General features: G+C 39.5%; 2 protein-coding genes across 2 annotated transcripts in view; both read right to left on the bottom strand.

Moving 5' to 3' along the window:
• Window positions 1-4,606, bottom strand: part of LOC145423226 (Fc receptor-like protein 5) — a 30,608-nt gene extending 26,002 nt beyond the window's left edge. The window contains exons 1-3 of the mRNA XM_080295473.1: window positions 4,603-4,606; window positions 3,659-3,733; window positions 1,185-1,457 (exon numbers count right to left, since the gene is read on the bottom strand). Coding sequence (XP_080151599.1) covers window positions 1,185-1,457; window positions 3,659-3,733; window positions 4,603-4,606 — 352 coding nt within the window. The remainder of the gene's footprint in view (window positions 1-1,184; window positions 1,458-3,658; window positions 3,734-4,602) is intronic.
• An 8,447-nt stretch (window positions 4,607-13,053) lies between these two features.
• The window catches only part of LOC113017891 (Fc receptor-like protein 5), a 38,623-nt gene continuing 35,160 nt past the window's right edge, over window positions 13,054-16,516 (bottom strand). Inside the window, exons 9-11 of the mRNA XM_080295469.1 lie at window positions 14,342-14,357; window positions 14,119-14,261; window positions 13,054-13,462 (exon numbers count right to left, since the gene is read on the bottom strand). Coding sequence (XP_080151595.1) covers window positions 14,120-14,261; window positions 14,342-14,357 — 158 coding nt within the window. The 3' untranslated portion in view covers window positions 13,054-13,462; window position 14,119. The remainder of the gene's footprint in view (window positions 13,463-14,118; window positions 14,262-14,341; window positions 14,358-16,516) is intronic.

Here is a 16,516-nt window from a genome sequence, read left to right as displayed (position 1 = left end):
AGAAGAATAATCATGAAAACTATTTGTATATAATTATGTCTTCAGTCCATTTCAATGAGCGATCATCTTCTGTTGTTTTCATGCAGCCACGGGCAGCCCTGAGTATAAAATACATCAGCTCAGGGTCGAAAACATAAAGATATTTATTGCACAATAACAGCATATCTGGTGATAATACACAGCTCACAACAGCTTAAATACATGTGGACGAATCACCTGACACGCACAGATCACGTCTCGTGCCCACGTGGGGTTTTGAGTCTAATTTAACTGCCAGCTTCACACAGATCCACAAATGTGAGCTGCTTTCAAGTCACAAATCATTGCTTGTTGATCATGTCGTGTGTGTTTGTAACACTTTCAACACAAATTTGTCTCCTTATGGAAAGCAGACTTTGTCATGTTGACATGAGTGTCAGAACGGCAGGTTTATCTCCAGATCCACGGCTCTGACCCACGGAGACCTCTGGCTGATGCTCAGTGTTCTGAGTTTGCCTCGTAGCTGCTAACTAGCTTTCTGCTCTGGGTCAACTTATGGCAAAGTGCAGAGATGGAGAGAGGCGTGGGAAGGTTACAGCAGCACACTTTCTTCCTCTGGAGGCGGTGAACACAGTGAACAGCTGGATACTAACATGTGGCTCACAGCTGGGCCTGTCAGACTCTCTCTGGCTGCAGTAGCTGCTGCTATAAACACACTTTTCTTTTTCTCACTCTGTAAACTTCCTCCTGCAGATGTTGGGATGTTGTGTGGGACTTTTATTTTTCATTTTTTCACCCAAAGCTTGTGGGAGCCACAGCTGAGGGGCGGAAGAGCCGCGGGTTACCGACCCTGATCCGATCTGATGTTAGCTGAGCTGTTGATGACCTCAGATAACAACATGTTCAGGATTAACCTTTATTTTTGTTTGTTTGTTTGTTTGTTTGTTTGTTTGTTTGTTTTTATGGCTCTGTGGCTTAATACACAGATCCTAAACGGATCCACTTAAAGTCAGTTTAGGATAAAGAAGCATTTAGAAAGAGAGGCCAAAAATATTTAATAAAACACAATTTAAAGACTAACAGCAGCTAATGAGCTATAAATATGCAGGTTTTTCTAGTTTTTTTGGAGTTGATGCCACAATGTTTATTTCTACATTTGTATGAAACACATGAGAAACTTAAATAACAGAAAGTTTAAAACTCACAAATCTCCACAACTGTGACGTCACTGCTGTCCTCTGTGTAGTAAACTGGATCTCCTCTCCCTCCTCTGCAGTGGTACAGACCTCCTTGTGAGACACTAATAACTCTGTTTGCTTCATTTCCTCTCATGAGCTGAGCTTTAGAAGAGACTGAATCACGTCTGAACCAGTCAAACTTCCAGCCAGCAGAGCCCTCCACAGAGCAGCTCAGTGTCACACTGCCCCCTGCTGGTATGACTGAACTTTGTGCTGTCAGTGTGGCTCTGGGTTTACTTGCTGTTGAAGAAACAAAACCATTAAAAAAAATTAAATCATCATAAAGAATACATTTCTTACAGCACTAATCACACTTTAAACATTAACAGAGTAATTTAAAAAATAGTTTCCCTGCATGTGACACATTAGACTGTTTAACAAACTAAAGATTTCACTGAGTTATCATTCTCTTATCAAACTGTCATCTCTGTACATTCCTCTTTAAACTGCTGATATTTTAAGAGCCTCCATGGTGTCTCACATGAAACTGTCAGTCTGAAGGCATCACTCCATCCTGTTAAGAGATAGTCACTGCTACCCCAACATCTGTAGTCTCCACTGTGGGACACTGAAACTCTGCTGATCCTGTATTCACTGGATGTTGGAGGGCTGTTTGTGTTGGGTGCTGTCCATTCATATTTCCACACCTTTCCTTCACCTCCCTGAATCTCACATCTGAGAGTGATTGTGTCACCAGTGAATATCTGAGACCAGCTGTGCTGCAGTTTCACAGCAGCCCAAACTTTCCCTAACAAACAAATAAACACAAATATTAAACTGAAAAAAATCATAAATCAATTGTTACTTCAGTTTAATCATGATGTTTCGTTTTATTTCACAACAAAATTTCACCCTCACCTTGTTTCTGAATTGTAACTGCAGCACTGTCCTCTGTGGAGAAAACTGGATCTCCTCTCCCTCCTCTGCAGTAATAGATGCCTCCTTCTGAAATACTGATCGTGTGCTCTGATGTTCCAGCTCCTATTTTCTGAGCTCCAGAAAACTCTGAATCACGTCTGAACCAGTCAAACTTCCAGCCAGCAGAGCCCTCCACAGAGCAGCTCAGTGTCACACTGCCCCCTGCTGGTATGACTGAACTTTGTGCTGTCAGTGTGGCTCTGGGTTTACTTGCTGTTGAAGTTACAGGAAAGACAAACATCAGACCGTCAGTTGCTTCAGGAAAAACTTTGTTATATAACAAATAAAGATCAACATAAAAACTCAATAGTAATTTAAAAAAATCCAATTTATTTTTATTAATTTACAATTTATGTATTTTTTTAATTCAGTAAGTGCTTAATAGGTCACGACCCTGGATGATGGGTTAAGAAGATGGATGGAGTTCAATAATAGATCTCAGGTTTCTCAGGTAGGTCGGTCCCTGATCTCAGTGTGATCATCACACTTGATGCAAACAGGCACCAACAGCACAAGAACAAAAAAGTGTCTTCAAAGCAAATTTGATGAGAATCAACAACTGGCAGCAGCACACATGAGGACAGCACAGGTATCTCAGCTAACTGTTAGCCAGCTAGAGAGCCAGGAGCTAACACTGGATGTATATAACATGATGAAAACTTTATCAGAGTGAATCAAGAATCAGGTGAGACTGATTTTATGCTCTGCCATCAAACTGTACTCCTAAATGCAGAGACAGGTGAACTATACACTGTTAGCTGATCTGAGGCCAGTTCATTGTGGTCGCTCTTATTTTCAGATTTTTTGTTAATCTGTTTTTTATTTAAATGTTTGTTTTAAGGATCATGATCACATAAATATATATGCATAAAGATACATAACCAGTGCACAGTCAGCAGCATTTATCAGTCATAATTTACACAGATGTTATTCATACTGTATGCTATCCCCGACCCCAACCAGGGCTGTGATGTGATAACAGAACTCTTCTCTGTTGATGATCAGCCTTTTCTTTTTTCAGCATCTGTATTTTCAGACAGCAGCTCTGCTCATTCTGTATTTATTGATCATGTTTGATCAACTTAAAATAAAAATTAAAAACAAATAAATAAAGTAATTGTGTCATAATTCAGAGCTGCAGTGGTGAAAACCACACACATGCACATATGGAAGAAACTGAGATCATCACATCTGAGTTTAATATTTATGTTACAAAGTTTTTTTTCACTCTGGCGATTATTGTGTTTTTTTTATCACCACATTTAAAACTGTTTCTCACTGATTTTGCTACTAAGATAAAACAGATAAAACAGAGAACAATATTACTGAATGAAATGAGTCCAACTTACATGATACAGTCAGTGTGATGATGTCACCGCACAATGTAAAAGTGCAGCATCTGTATTCTCCACTGTGAGACTCTGTAGCTCTGCTGATTCTGTATTCAGATGTTGACGGTGGTTCTAACTTGGCTGATGACATTATAAACATCGAATGGCTTCCATCACTTTCCTGAATCTCACATCTGACAGTGACTGTCTCACTGCTGTATATCTGAGTCAAGGGTGGCTCGAGGATCACGGTGGGCTTAATGGGAACTGTTCACATAGAAACATCAAGTTAGAGATTGATGGAAGCATAAAGCCATTTTGAAGATGTCCTGATTTTTATTGCTGCTGTTAAGAGTCAAAAGATTTACTGCATCCTGGTGACATTTGGACTTGAAAATAATAAGATGTGTTTTCATCAAACAAATTAAACCATATAAATATTCTGAATAAAACAACAGAGTGACTGCACAGATCTGTGAGGCTGAGATCAACACATAAACACACAAAGTCAGAGTTTGTTATTTGTCCGTGTGAGCTGTCCATTTTTAAATTGAAACAGGAAGTTTTATTTTATTAATGTTGAGCTGTTATTTTTGCATTTTCATCTTTACATTTATGACCACAGTTTTCATGAGTTCTTGAGGACTTTTTAAACATACTCATTTATTAATATTATGACGATTCAGTTACTGAACAGTGTCTCAGCTAATCGAGACACTTGCCTGTAGTTTAAACATGATAATCCCCTGTAGTTGCCTTTTATGTCTTATCCTTGAACACTTCACAGCTGAAACACATGATTGAATATTTTCTGTATCAGGGAAAGGAGCACAAATAACACGAGAAGTGGCTGCAGATATTCAAATGTAAAATTCTTGAAACAAGTAAAGTCATCCTCAAATACACAAATGTGTCTACGCATGAACTGAAGATAGAATCAAGAAGATTTACTGAGCTTACATCATTCAGTGAACTGTGCACATTTACAGCTGTTATAAACGCTGGTTTCTAAATCAATCTCCTCATCTGTTTGGAGAATCTTTTTCTTCTGAATTTATAAACTCAGCAGTTTCTTGAATGATGATTACATCACTTTATTCTATGACTGACCCTGTTGTGTTCCTGTGCAGGTGTACCCATGCCTGTGTATCCTTGGAAAGAGCAGTGGCCACCACATCAACACATGTCATACCATGAGCTCTATGAACTCTTCCAATCTGGCTTCAGAACACGACACAGCACTGAGACTGTTCTTATCCTCATCCTCCTGGACCTCTCTGCAGCCCTCACACCATCCTTCCTTCCTGCGTAATCAATCATCGTCTTCTCACTGGTACCGTGCTCTCTTGCTTTCAGTCAAACCTCTCCAACAGAACACAGTTTGTCTTTGTCACCATGGGAGACTTCAGCTCCACCTCTGCTCCAGTTAACCACTGTGTGCCCCAAGGTTCTGTGCTTACTTACAAATCCCTCAATGCCCTGGCACCTTAGTATCTCTGACCTGCTGCAACTACACAGTCTTGGGGTCCGTTCTTCGTACCTCGCTAAGTAAGTTAGCTGGATTTGATTGTTGACGATTTCGCGTGATCTTGGATCGTTCGGTTCTCCGAAGCTCATCCGGGACTTGCTGTCATAGCAACAGATCCGTGAGCGTAAACCTGCTCGGGAGCAGGTTTACTTTATGTAAACAAGATTAGATCGCGGCCACGCAGGTATGTCCGCTTCATTTATACGAAAGCAACAGCGATATTTTACCACTGTTTCACCATAAATAAATAACATCAATGTAACTAAAGATAATGCAGCACTTGATCCTTTTATTGATTCCATACAGATACATACAGGTCATTTCCTAAAAAAAGGGAAATTTACTATTAATCAATCTATTTCATGTATTTGATTATTTCAGATGTAATTCATATTTCAGAGTAGTAATTGTAAATTACTTCATGTAATCAAGATGAGAGACCACGGCTATAAAAGCAAAGGTGGATTTGGGAAGCCTGTCGCAGCCATGTCCTGTCCGTTTACGCGACCAACCCATTGCGGAAGGTGCAAGATTGATAAGGAGAGTCCTCAGAATTCAGCGTATATTGCGGGATAGACAGGATCCTTTAGCTCAGCCCGACAGTGTGCTCATTGAGAGATATCGATTTTCCCGTGAGGGTATTATTTACTTAACCAACTTGTTGACGAGGGGGTGCAGGACCACCACCTGTCTTTTTTTGTGATAAATATTACCATTCTGTAGAATATTCTTATATTTCACTTTTACTTGTTCCCATGTTCTAGTGGGTCCTGTTGTGGCTCTAATGTGAAAGAGGACATAATGTAATATAATATAATATGATATAATGTAATATAATATAATAAATTTACCCTACCGCCTACTGGTGTTGGCCAGAGGGGCCGATGGCGCAATATGGCAGCCTGGCTTCTGTCAGTCTGTCCCAGGGCAGCTGTGGCTACAACCGTAGCTGCTTCCACCAGTGTGTCAATGTGAGAGTGAATGAATAGTGGCATTGTAAAGTGCTTTGGGTGCCTTGAAAAGCGCTATATAAATCCACTCCATTATTATTGTTATTATTAAATTACTTACGAGTTTAATTTGTCAGCAACTTTCTGCCAGCCCTCTCTCCTTGCTTTTGCAGCCTTTGCAGTGTTCCCTTGCGTTCTGATTAAACTCTGAAACTCCTGAAATCCCTCACTCAAGAGTTCTTGCTCTGCTGCCGAAAAATACCGAGCGCGCTCCTTTTGACATTTTCGCCGACCAATCAGAGGGTTGCCGATCAATGTTTCTACTATCGATGCGTAGCCCCTGTTAAGCCACCCAGTGATCTCACATTACTTCATCCAGCTGTACTAATCGTCAACAGCAGGTGTGTTCGGGGAACCGGATTAGCGAGCTCAAAGTTAGCGCGATGATTTGGTCTTGGATGTAGTAAGCGAAGTACGAAGAACGGACCCCTTGATGCTATGGTCCTAAGCCAAGAGTCTGCTTTCTGTCCTTCACATAAACCTCAATGCCTTTGGGACAGAGTCTTCAGTGCAGCGCCCCCCACCTTTGGGAACTCTCTTCCATATGAGATCTGTAATTCCCTGTAACTGGAATCCTTAAAAAACTTCTCGAAACTCACCTCTTCAGCAAAATCCTAAACCTCTAACTTTTTAGTATCGTTATCGTTATTGTTATTGTTGTTGTTGTTGTTGTTGTTGTTGTTGATGATGATGTTGTTATTGATTCAAAATCGCAACCAGGAAAATTGTGATTACAGCATCTGACTTACTTCATTGTTAATATACTGATTTTGTGCCTTAAATAAAACGATGCACAAACAGAGAGACATGATGTGATTTCAAATGGTGAATGAAATATGAAATATCGGAGCAAAATTATACATATTTTATAAATGTGAAGAAAAGAATAAGAAACATTTCTCACCTTCAGCATTAATGTAGAAGAGAGTATCGAGCACTAAAGTAAAGATTAAACATCATCAGGATCAAACTGACAGAAAATCAAAGTCAAAATGAACAAAAGTATTTTTAAAGATTCATTTTCACATGACGCAGTTACTGCTCATCACAATCTTTCTGTGCACATTTAGTATTTGTATTAATTTAGTAACAAGTTTGAAACATAAAAAAATATTATAACATTTTTAGTACCCTATAAAATTGTATATATTTGTAAAACAATATGAATATATGAACTTGTACACAACAGTGAGTCAAGTGCAACAAGCAGCGATGTATCCAACATGATACTCCAGACTAAACTGAACCAAGGAACCAGCCAACATTTGTCTGTAACTATCATAAACATCACAAATATGCTTTGTTCAAACTCTCACATAAACACTTCAAACCAGTGATACACTCTAATTCTCACACATGAGAAACACTTTCATTAATCAGTGCCATTCAAACAATGTCACAAATGTACTTACACAATAACCCCGTCATGCAGAGCAAAGAGTGCCCCATCCTCACATCCAGCCCTGCTGCACTCTGATCCTCAGCTGATCTCAAACACTTTGACTTTACATCAATAATAAAAAGAGAAGCTGCATTTAATACAGATAAGACCAGAGTGTTTCTTCTGACTGTGGCCTCTCTGTGCTTCCTTTCCTTTTATACAAACCTCAAACAGCTCCTGTAGCTTTGACCACAGCAGTTGTGTGACGTGTTCACATTTCCTGTCCACTGCAAACATGCAGGCTTGCTTCTTGTGTTTGCTTCTTACCTTCTGTTGTTTCAGGTCAGGTGACATATTTACCAGCTCATAATTATGTTTTATTCTCAGAGGCTGTCAGTCACCTACCTTCTTTCCTCAGTTGACCATAATATGTCACATGATAGGGTGAGGCAAGCTCTCACCCTGATCTCACCCAAAATCTCCAGTGGTAATCTCTGAATAAGTAATAAAAAATGTAAATTCTGAGTTCCCAGATGTCGGATGTTTTTTCATTGAATGCCCCCTCAGCTCGGATTTTCCACTCGTCTGAGCAGACAAACATACAGTGAGTTAGTCCAAAAACGTTTAGGTCCATAATGACGCACATCTTTTTTCACATCTGACACACATGATTAAAAATGGGTGTATAACCCTCTTAAGGGACAATCTCCCACTAAGGTTAAACACTCGGGACTCTCCACCCTTTGCTTTTAGAAGTGAAGAAGCCTCTTAGATGAGAGGTGAGACGCCTTCAAGAAACTTAAGGAAGTTTAGTGACTTTCTTTCCAAACTCCTTAGACAACCATGACCTGGATGACTGAGAACCTACACAGATATTAAACAATAAGACAAATGGGTGGCACAGAGGTACAGTGGTTCGTACTGTTACCTCACAGAAAGAAGTTTGTGGGTTTGAATCCACCAGCTGGGCTTTTTGTGTGGAGATTGCATGTTCTCCCTCCACCTGTCTGGGTTCTCTCCAGCTACTCTGGCTACTCTGTTAGTCTCCTCTATATGAGCCTACAGTGTACCTCAGTTTTCACTCGATCAAAACACATGGCAATGGCCATTGTCAATATACAGTCTGTAGTATCAATCACAGGTAAAGCACACAAACACAGCCTCCATCCTTCATTCTCAAAAAGTTGATTCTGATCATCTGGATGTAGTTTTCAGTGAGAAATACTTTTCTTCACTCATCCAAGTGACTCCTTCAGTCTCAGCTGACTGCAGGTTTCCCAACATTATAAACAGTGCTGTTTATAATGCTTCACATAAAAGTACTGACCCTTGTATGTGAAGTAGGTGGAATGAAGACACGGTACCAAGAGCAAACACACTTGGTCGGTGCTGAGAGTGGTCCTGTTGCTGAGGTTGGGGTTATCCAGTAATCTCTTACAAACTACCTCCACTGCTCCAGTGACTGGAACACAAGTCCATTGTGTTATCTACCTTCATAATAACATCTCGTACCCTCTCAACAAAATCCAAGGTGTTCTGGATGTGGTGTTTAGACTGCCTATCAACGGGTTGAGGATTAAAGCCAGCTATAACTTTGAGATGTTATAGGTGACCAATTGGATCATACAGACAATTGGTCTTAAAGGCGCAGCATTCATTAAAACATACAGACTTGGTGTGGCTTCCCCTGGGTATAGACTGTGGAATGAGGTCAGGTCAATAGCTTTGTGCTCTTGTAACTGCTTCAGACAATCGATCAGCCCCTTTGCTTAACCACAACCTGGGTCTCGTTTCAGGGCCTCATAAGTATTTTGTCACTGACTAGTGCCAAACTCCATCCTTCATTCTGTCAAACACTTTCTTACAAAGGTTATGATTAAGGTTTGTTGCAGTATCATCTACACACACTCACAAACATGTTGATATCCAAGTGTTTTATATTGTTTAACAGCATGTGTGTTTCTCCATCCCTCCACTTTTCTGTGGGAAAGGAAAAATACATTAAGACTTAACGTCCTGTTTTTCGCTTATTTGTAGCTTATACGTTGAAGTAAGTGCAGTGTTTCAGTACATATCAATATTTTAAGAGTTTATAATGCTTCAAGACATGACGTCTAATAAAGCCTAAAAACTTGGGGACTCTGTGATACTGCAGATTCCAGCAGGATAGGGCTGTTCAATATAACGATATGTATCGGATGACGATATAAAAACGTCTATCGTTTCCTATTACGCAATATTTTTTTCATCGTTTTAATGGCCACTATAGTGGCTTTATTCATTTCTTAAAGTTCTCTCTTTCTCTTATATTTAATATACGGACAGACAAGCGCCTGTTTTTAAGTGTTGTCGTTACCAAAAATGATGTTAAAACCATTGCGTGGCTCCGCTCTCCGCCAGTTTGTTTTCCACGTGAACCTTTCACAATAAAGCTCAAGACTTTTCAAAATAAATTGATTCACGTAGAAAAAGTATGCAGAGAGTTTACGGATTAGAAGCAAAAAAGATCCGTCAGGTGCTAAAAAATAAACATTGGCCGTTACAATTTATGTCTAAAAATGTATAGTTTCATGCATCGGTTAAAACACTCATTCCAGGTAAAGGACGCCCAGCTGGAAACACTTCATGCAAGTTGAGTTGCCTGAGATTCATAGAATTTACAGAAAATGTTAGATTTTTGGGATTTATATCGTCGTCAGGATGATAAATGTCTAATATCAGGATATGAGATTTTGGTCAAATAGCACAGCCCCACAGCAGACAGTTTGGAGTCAAACACTGACGTCATCATCACAGGTGTAGGAACCATTTCTGTAACAGCAGCCAAACAGACACATTAGTATCAGTAAGTATAGATGATTTACTGGCTCCTCTGCTGGTTACAAAGCTGTGATTATACTTTGGAGTTTTGTGTTATACTGTGAGGAACTGGCCTGTTTGGAAGTTGCAGTAAGAAGAAAAACATGTCTGTATATGATGTTGTGGACAGAGAGAGTGATGGATGATTTTATTTATTTCAGAGATAAATGAGCATTTACAGCACGTCCATGCAGAGACTCTTAAAGACATGAGCGTGAGAAACAAGCTTTTCACCGTTTCTCTTGATGCCCACATGCTTTATTTATCCTTTAGTCCAGCATGTGTCATCACCACAATAAAGCTACTTTTAACCTGTTTTCACACATTGTCATACCTGCACATTTCCACTGTGCTGTGTTGAAAGATGAACGTTAGACTTCAGGCTGAAACCACAGGCTGCATTTCCTCTTTTCTTGGAGGCCCAGACAGAAATTTTGTGGTGTCTGATTTTCAGCAGATAAAAATAAACCAAAAACAGTCTTTTCCACACATGCAGTCATCACAGTCTGTCTGGAGGGGGGTGGGGGATATTAAAGGGTGACCTGAACCACTAGACATGTCATATGTAGCCATTTGTCAATTACTATTATTCTGAAACATCATCACTCCCCTCTTTCTTCTGTGTGTGTGTGTGTATGAAGATTTGTAAAGTTGTGCCTTTAATCTTCATAATATCAAAACCCCTGAAACAACAGCAAAGTGCACCATGGTGAGACTCAGAATCGAAACATTACAGCAAAGCTGAATACACTAGTGTATATAACACCCAGCAGTGTGGTAAATTGTGCTTAGAGAGTATCTGCATCTCATAAGTCCAAGAAGCCAAGAACACCAGCCTGCTGTGTGAGAAACATGGATGAAAGTCAGAACACCTCTGGTGTCTTGCCCACAGTCTTGTGGGTTCATGTGGCTAGTGGGTTCTCTCTGTGGCTGACTGGCAGTTAACCCAGTGAGTGAGATTCTCCTGCTGCTCCGACCATATCGCTTTGCTGTACTGAAGGACAGTGCTGCAGCCATGTAGCTCTGCTCATCTCACATGTGGCCTTCTCAGGACTATGGGGGTTGTGGCTTGCAGTGCCGTGCAGGGAAGGCGGTTGCACCTACACGGCATCCACAATCACGCCCCGCTGACTGAAGTATTGTACTGGGCCCTGTGATTGGGGTTGTTGTTGATATGTGTGCTAAATTTGTCCACCCCTACAAACAGTCACGTGTTAGAGAGCACAGCTCATGCAGGGAAAACCTTGTGTGCTGTCCATGGTGCTGAAATAATAACAGTATAATGAATTTAACATCACTATTTGTTAGTTGTGTTCAATAATACAAGATTTGGTATCAATCTGATACCAAGTAAATACAGGGCCTGTATCGCTGATACTTATATTAGTACCATTACTTTTTAATAATTAAGGTACATGATCATTGTCACTAGTTCTGAATGAATTTTCATCACCTTTAAGACAGCCAGGTTGCCTCTTTGGTGAAATTGCAGTAGTGCGTACAGGAAAGAAACACAAAGTAAAGTATCGAGTTCATTATACTTGTAAGGAGAAACAACGTGTTGATTGACCAGGTGGACTGGGAGACCATGACAGATACAATAAATTCTAAATGGATCAATGCCTCTATTGGCCACCAGCTGTAAACACAGTCCTGTGATTCTACTTGGAAGCTGTGTTAAGAGTCTGACATGGGAAATATGGGACAAGGACCTATATCTGTATATCCACACTGACACTTAACTTTATTTACCATGGGCCCACCAGCGGGTGGGTTCATGGTAAATAAAGTTAAAGTTTTTTTTTTCTTCAAACCTCTTCCATCCACTTGATTAGCAGTGGTTGATGAAAGCTGCAAATTACGGAGCCCCGCAAGGGACAAAAAGAGAAAAAGAAAATTAAGATGACCTAAGATTAACTTTTGTGAGCACTCGCAAAACTTTTGCTAGATCTTTTGCAAGACCCCGTGCTTACTAACATCACACTCATTCATAGCATGCATAGATGCACCAGAGAGCAACTTAGGTTAGTATCTTACCCAAGGATACTTGGCATGCACACTGGAGGAGCCAAGGATCGAACTGATCAGTAGATGACCTGCTCTTCCTCCTGAGCTACAGCCACCCCCCTGTTCTTCTGAGGAAAGAAATGCTGGCAGCTCTGCTCTGTGTGGCAGGTTAAATATATTGGCAATGCTGAGGTCTTATTGAGTCAGTAGAGGGCGCTCTGGTGCCGTTGTGAATTCAACAGACAGCCTGCAGCAGGCTCTGCGCATGTGCAGCTCAGCAGTAAATAAAACAGCTTCCCAGATTTGGCTACATCTGTGACTTCAGTAACACTTTAACATAAATACTAGTGAGCATAAGTGATGTATAAGCAAATATTGACTTAATCTCTCATAAAGCTTTTCTCCTCCATTACTACACTTTAGTGTGTAATTTATAAACATGGGCAACTATATTATTCTTTATTAAAAATATGTATGTAATATGCTTAAGTAATGTCTGATGTTATAAATGATGATGTAATGATTTTTAAATAAAGTATTACATGAAGTACAAACCTATTACTATGGTTCATGGGGTCATTTTGAATTACCATTTGGAAAACAGAAAATGTTATAGACTAAATTTAACATTACAGTCTCCTGCAGTGGAAGCTGCTGTTAACCTCTTGTTGTTAGTTTGGGAATAATCTTACACACTGAACCAAAATCAACATAAAACATTCAAATGTAAAAAAACTTTACTCTCTACCTTCTAACTATACAGGTAGAAAATTATAAATTAGGAAAAAAAACAGAAAAAAAATACATGAAACATATTTATTGCATTTAAATTCATACAGTACCGATCATATCATTTGTATCAATTTAGACCAATAAAGATATTTGTTGTTGCCCATACCAGTACGTCCTAATGTGAGTCGTCCTATCAGATACTAAAGATCACGTTTCAAACTTTCTTCTCACTGCTCTTGAAAAAGTCTTTAACAAAAGTTTTAAGAATGAATATAAGAAATACCTGACTATAACGTACAAAACTCAAATATGAATATACCTCCATTTACTTTTTGCTATAAGTAAGTATATGATATTATGATTTAATATTGTAAATGTACATAAAGCTGAGCATGTCTGATATTTGGGCAGCAGAGGAGCAAGAGTGGCTTCATAAAAAGCTTCTTCTTGGCTTTGCTGCTACAGCTCTCCTCACTGACCTGTAAGACAAGCACAAAAAGACAAAGTGATTTCCACAGAGCGTTCTCACTCCCGAGGCGTAACATGTCGACGTTTTGTCACGTCCCGCGGCGTTCCTGGGGAACGCAAAAGGAGACCTTCGGCGTTCTTATGGTACGCGGCGGGTTATGGCTGAAATCCAGTTAATGACACTCCCGCGGTAATAGACGTTCCAGCCCTGTATTCCAGCCCTAAACCTAACCTTATCCCTAGCCCTAACCATAACCTTATTCCTGACCTTAACCAGGTCTTTAATGATGTTAAATAGCGTGTTTCTAAGCGATTTGAAGAAAAAGAGCGAACATGTGTAGATTCAGTCCAGACGGTTCTCATATGTCCTCTTTTTTCCGAGGTCGTCATTTAGGAACGTGGTGGGTAGCCGAAAACGTAATATGGTGACGATTTGTCACCTAGCGTAAAATGTTACGCTTTGGGAGTGAGAACGGGGTCAACATGTAAAGATATTATGAGCTGAAGACATTTAATAATGTGAAGAATAAACCAGCCTGCATGGCAGCAGAATTACTGAGAGAGAGTAAAAACATGAGAGAAACTGTTTAGTTTGGTGACATATAGATGGACAATACCATACTGTACAATAACAACATCATTCTGTATATGAAGCAGACAAACTTACCCTAAACTCTGAACGGCCCTCGATGTGTATAAGATCGGTTTAAGTGCTGACCAGGATGAACAGAGTCGTACACATGAGTTTCATTCTGGTTGAATCCATGATTTGTGGAGGAGCCCGGACTGTGACTCTCAGACTGGATCGACCTGAAACAGGAAATAAACACAATAAACTCAAAAGTAACTGATGTTTGTTTAAAATAATAATAAAAAAGTATTTTACCAACCTGGTGAAGCAGGAACCTGTGAAAGAGACAAATGTTATGACACATGTTTGTGATGTGAATTGTTCGATCAGAATACATGTATATGTGTGAATAATTAAAGTGTGTGTAGTAAATAAACTCTCTAATACAGCATGAAAAGAAGAGGCTCTTACACTTGGACTGTCTGCAGAGATACAACAAGAGCAGGAGAATAATAATGAGAGAGACTCCACAAACCAGTCCAACAATCAACCACACAGGAGACGAAGAGCTGTCAGCTCCTGACACAGTTACTGTAACAACAAACAAAAATTAATTATTAATCAACTTTTTTATGTTTAATATTTCATAACATAACTTTATAAAAGATCCAGTTCATCTGTTTTCCTTGACTAGATTCTGAGTCAACCCCTGCTGTGTTTAAATGACTTGACCCTCCACAGTGAATACATCAACACGAGCCGAGTCTCTTAAAATGTCCTAACAAACTCACAGGTTTTGTTAATCTGAACTTCTTGGCTGTACTCTGTGTAGTAAACTGGGTTTCCTCTTCCTCCTCTGCACCTGTAGAGTCCTTCCTGTGAGACACTGATTTGTCCATTTGAGTGGAAAACTGCATCTTGTGTGGTCAGGGCTTCAGAGTAATTTCCATCTCTGTACCAGTAGTATTTCCATCCAGATGATGATGATGGGTTCACAGAGCAGGTCAGGGTCACACTGCCCCCTACTGGAACAGCTGTGTTATCAGCTCTCAGTTTGGCCTTTGGTTTATCTGCAGTTCAGATTAGACAAAGAAAAAACAAATAAATGACTCAATCTAAACAATTTAAACAACTAGATGGAAATGGTGAACATAAACAATAAACTGTAAACTAATTTAGATTGACACTGTGAAACTTTTTTATTTTCTTTGATGTATTTAAAAAGTAATTTGTCATGGTCTGTTGACTCTGTGTTTAGGTTTTTGATTCTTTAAGATTCTTTTATTTAGTGGTTTTTCATGGTTTTGCCTTTTCTATTTCTAGTTCCCTTTGTTATTCCTTAGCCCTTAGGTTTGTGACTGTGCCTCTCGTGTTCAGACATTACATAATTAAGGATGCATTAATAACCACCAGTGTTGGGGAGTAACGGAATACATGTACCACCGTTAGGTATTTAAAATACAAAATATAAGTAACTATATTCTGTTACAGTTACCGTTTAAAAAGGTGGTATTTAGAATACAGTTACTTTGTTGAAATAAATGGATTACATGGCGGTCTTTTCCTGTTTCATATTGTCACGGGTCAGGACTGTTTGGGTTTTGTTTGACTGCTATGTTGTGTTGTTCCAAGCGGCAAGGTTATGGTTGCCTTGGTTACAGGGTGATGCGCTCTCGCTGTAGTGATGGGATTTCCGACTCTTTTTAGAGAACTGGTTCTTTCGGCTCACTAAAAAGAGCCGACTCTTTCGGCGTTAACTGAACTTCCAAAACAGAGCTACCTAGATCACTTAAATTACACAATTGAAAGCATAAGTGTATTGTTTGTATATTTATACACAAGCACTCAAATATATTCAAATTATTTAAAAAAAATGTTCATTTACCTTTTACTTTTACACACCAAATCTGGTCGTTGGTACTTCTTGGCTTGTGTGGCCATTAGGTAACAAAAGCTCAACACTGCCCTTAGCATCGTGGAGCACTTCTGTTGTGTTTTGTACGTGCTTCTGAGTTTTTACGTGTTTTGGAATTTTTACATGCTTCGGGGTTTGTACGTGCTCTGTCTCTAACGGCCACCGTAAGTATACTTTTATTTATTCACTCCACATAAAATGTAATAAATAAATCATATAATACAAAAACCAACTATTTACATTTCAACTTTTAACTATTAAAATTTTCGCTTTTTCCTTTCCAAAACACTGCAAACCACAACACAATTAAATATAAATAAAAATATGAAAACAAAAAGAAGATGCATATTCTCTGTCATATAGGCCTGCATGAATAAACATTCTGATTTCTTTATCATCTGCAACTGAAAATAGTTGTGGATGATTGCTATGCCTTTCTAATTTGATGTTATTGTCCCTGGCTCTCTTTCCCTCCCGCTCTGTTCCTGTGCTACTGGGAGTGTAACTACTGCCCCTCCCCCTACTTCCCAGCAAAGCACAAGGCTCGCGTGCGGAGTGAAGCGGAAAAAAAGTGCGAGA

This window comes from Astatotilapia calliptera, chromosome 3 (assembly GCF_964374335.1).
Source record: "Astatotilapia calliptera chromosome 3, fAstCal68.1, whole genome shotgun sequence".
Taxonomy (NCBI): Eukaryota; Metazoa; Chordata; class Actinopteri; order Cichliformes; family Cichlidae; genus Astatotilapia; species Astatotilapia calliptera.
This window is presented reverse-complemented; position numbering and strand designations above follow the sequence as displayed.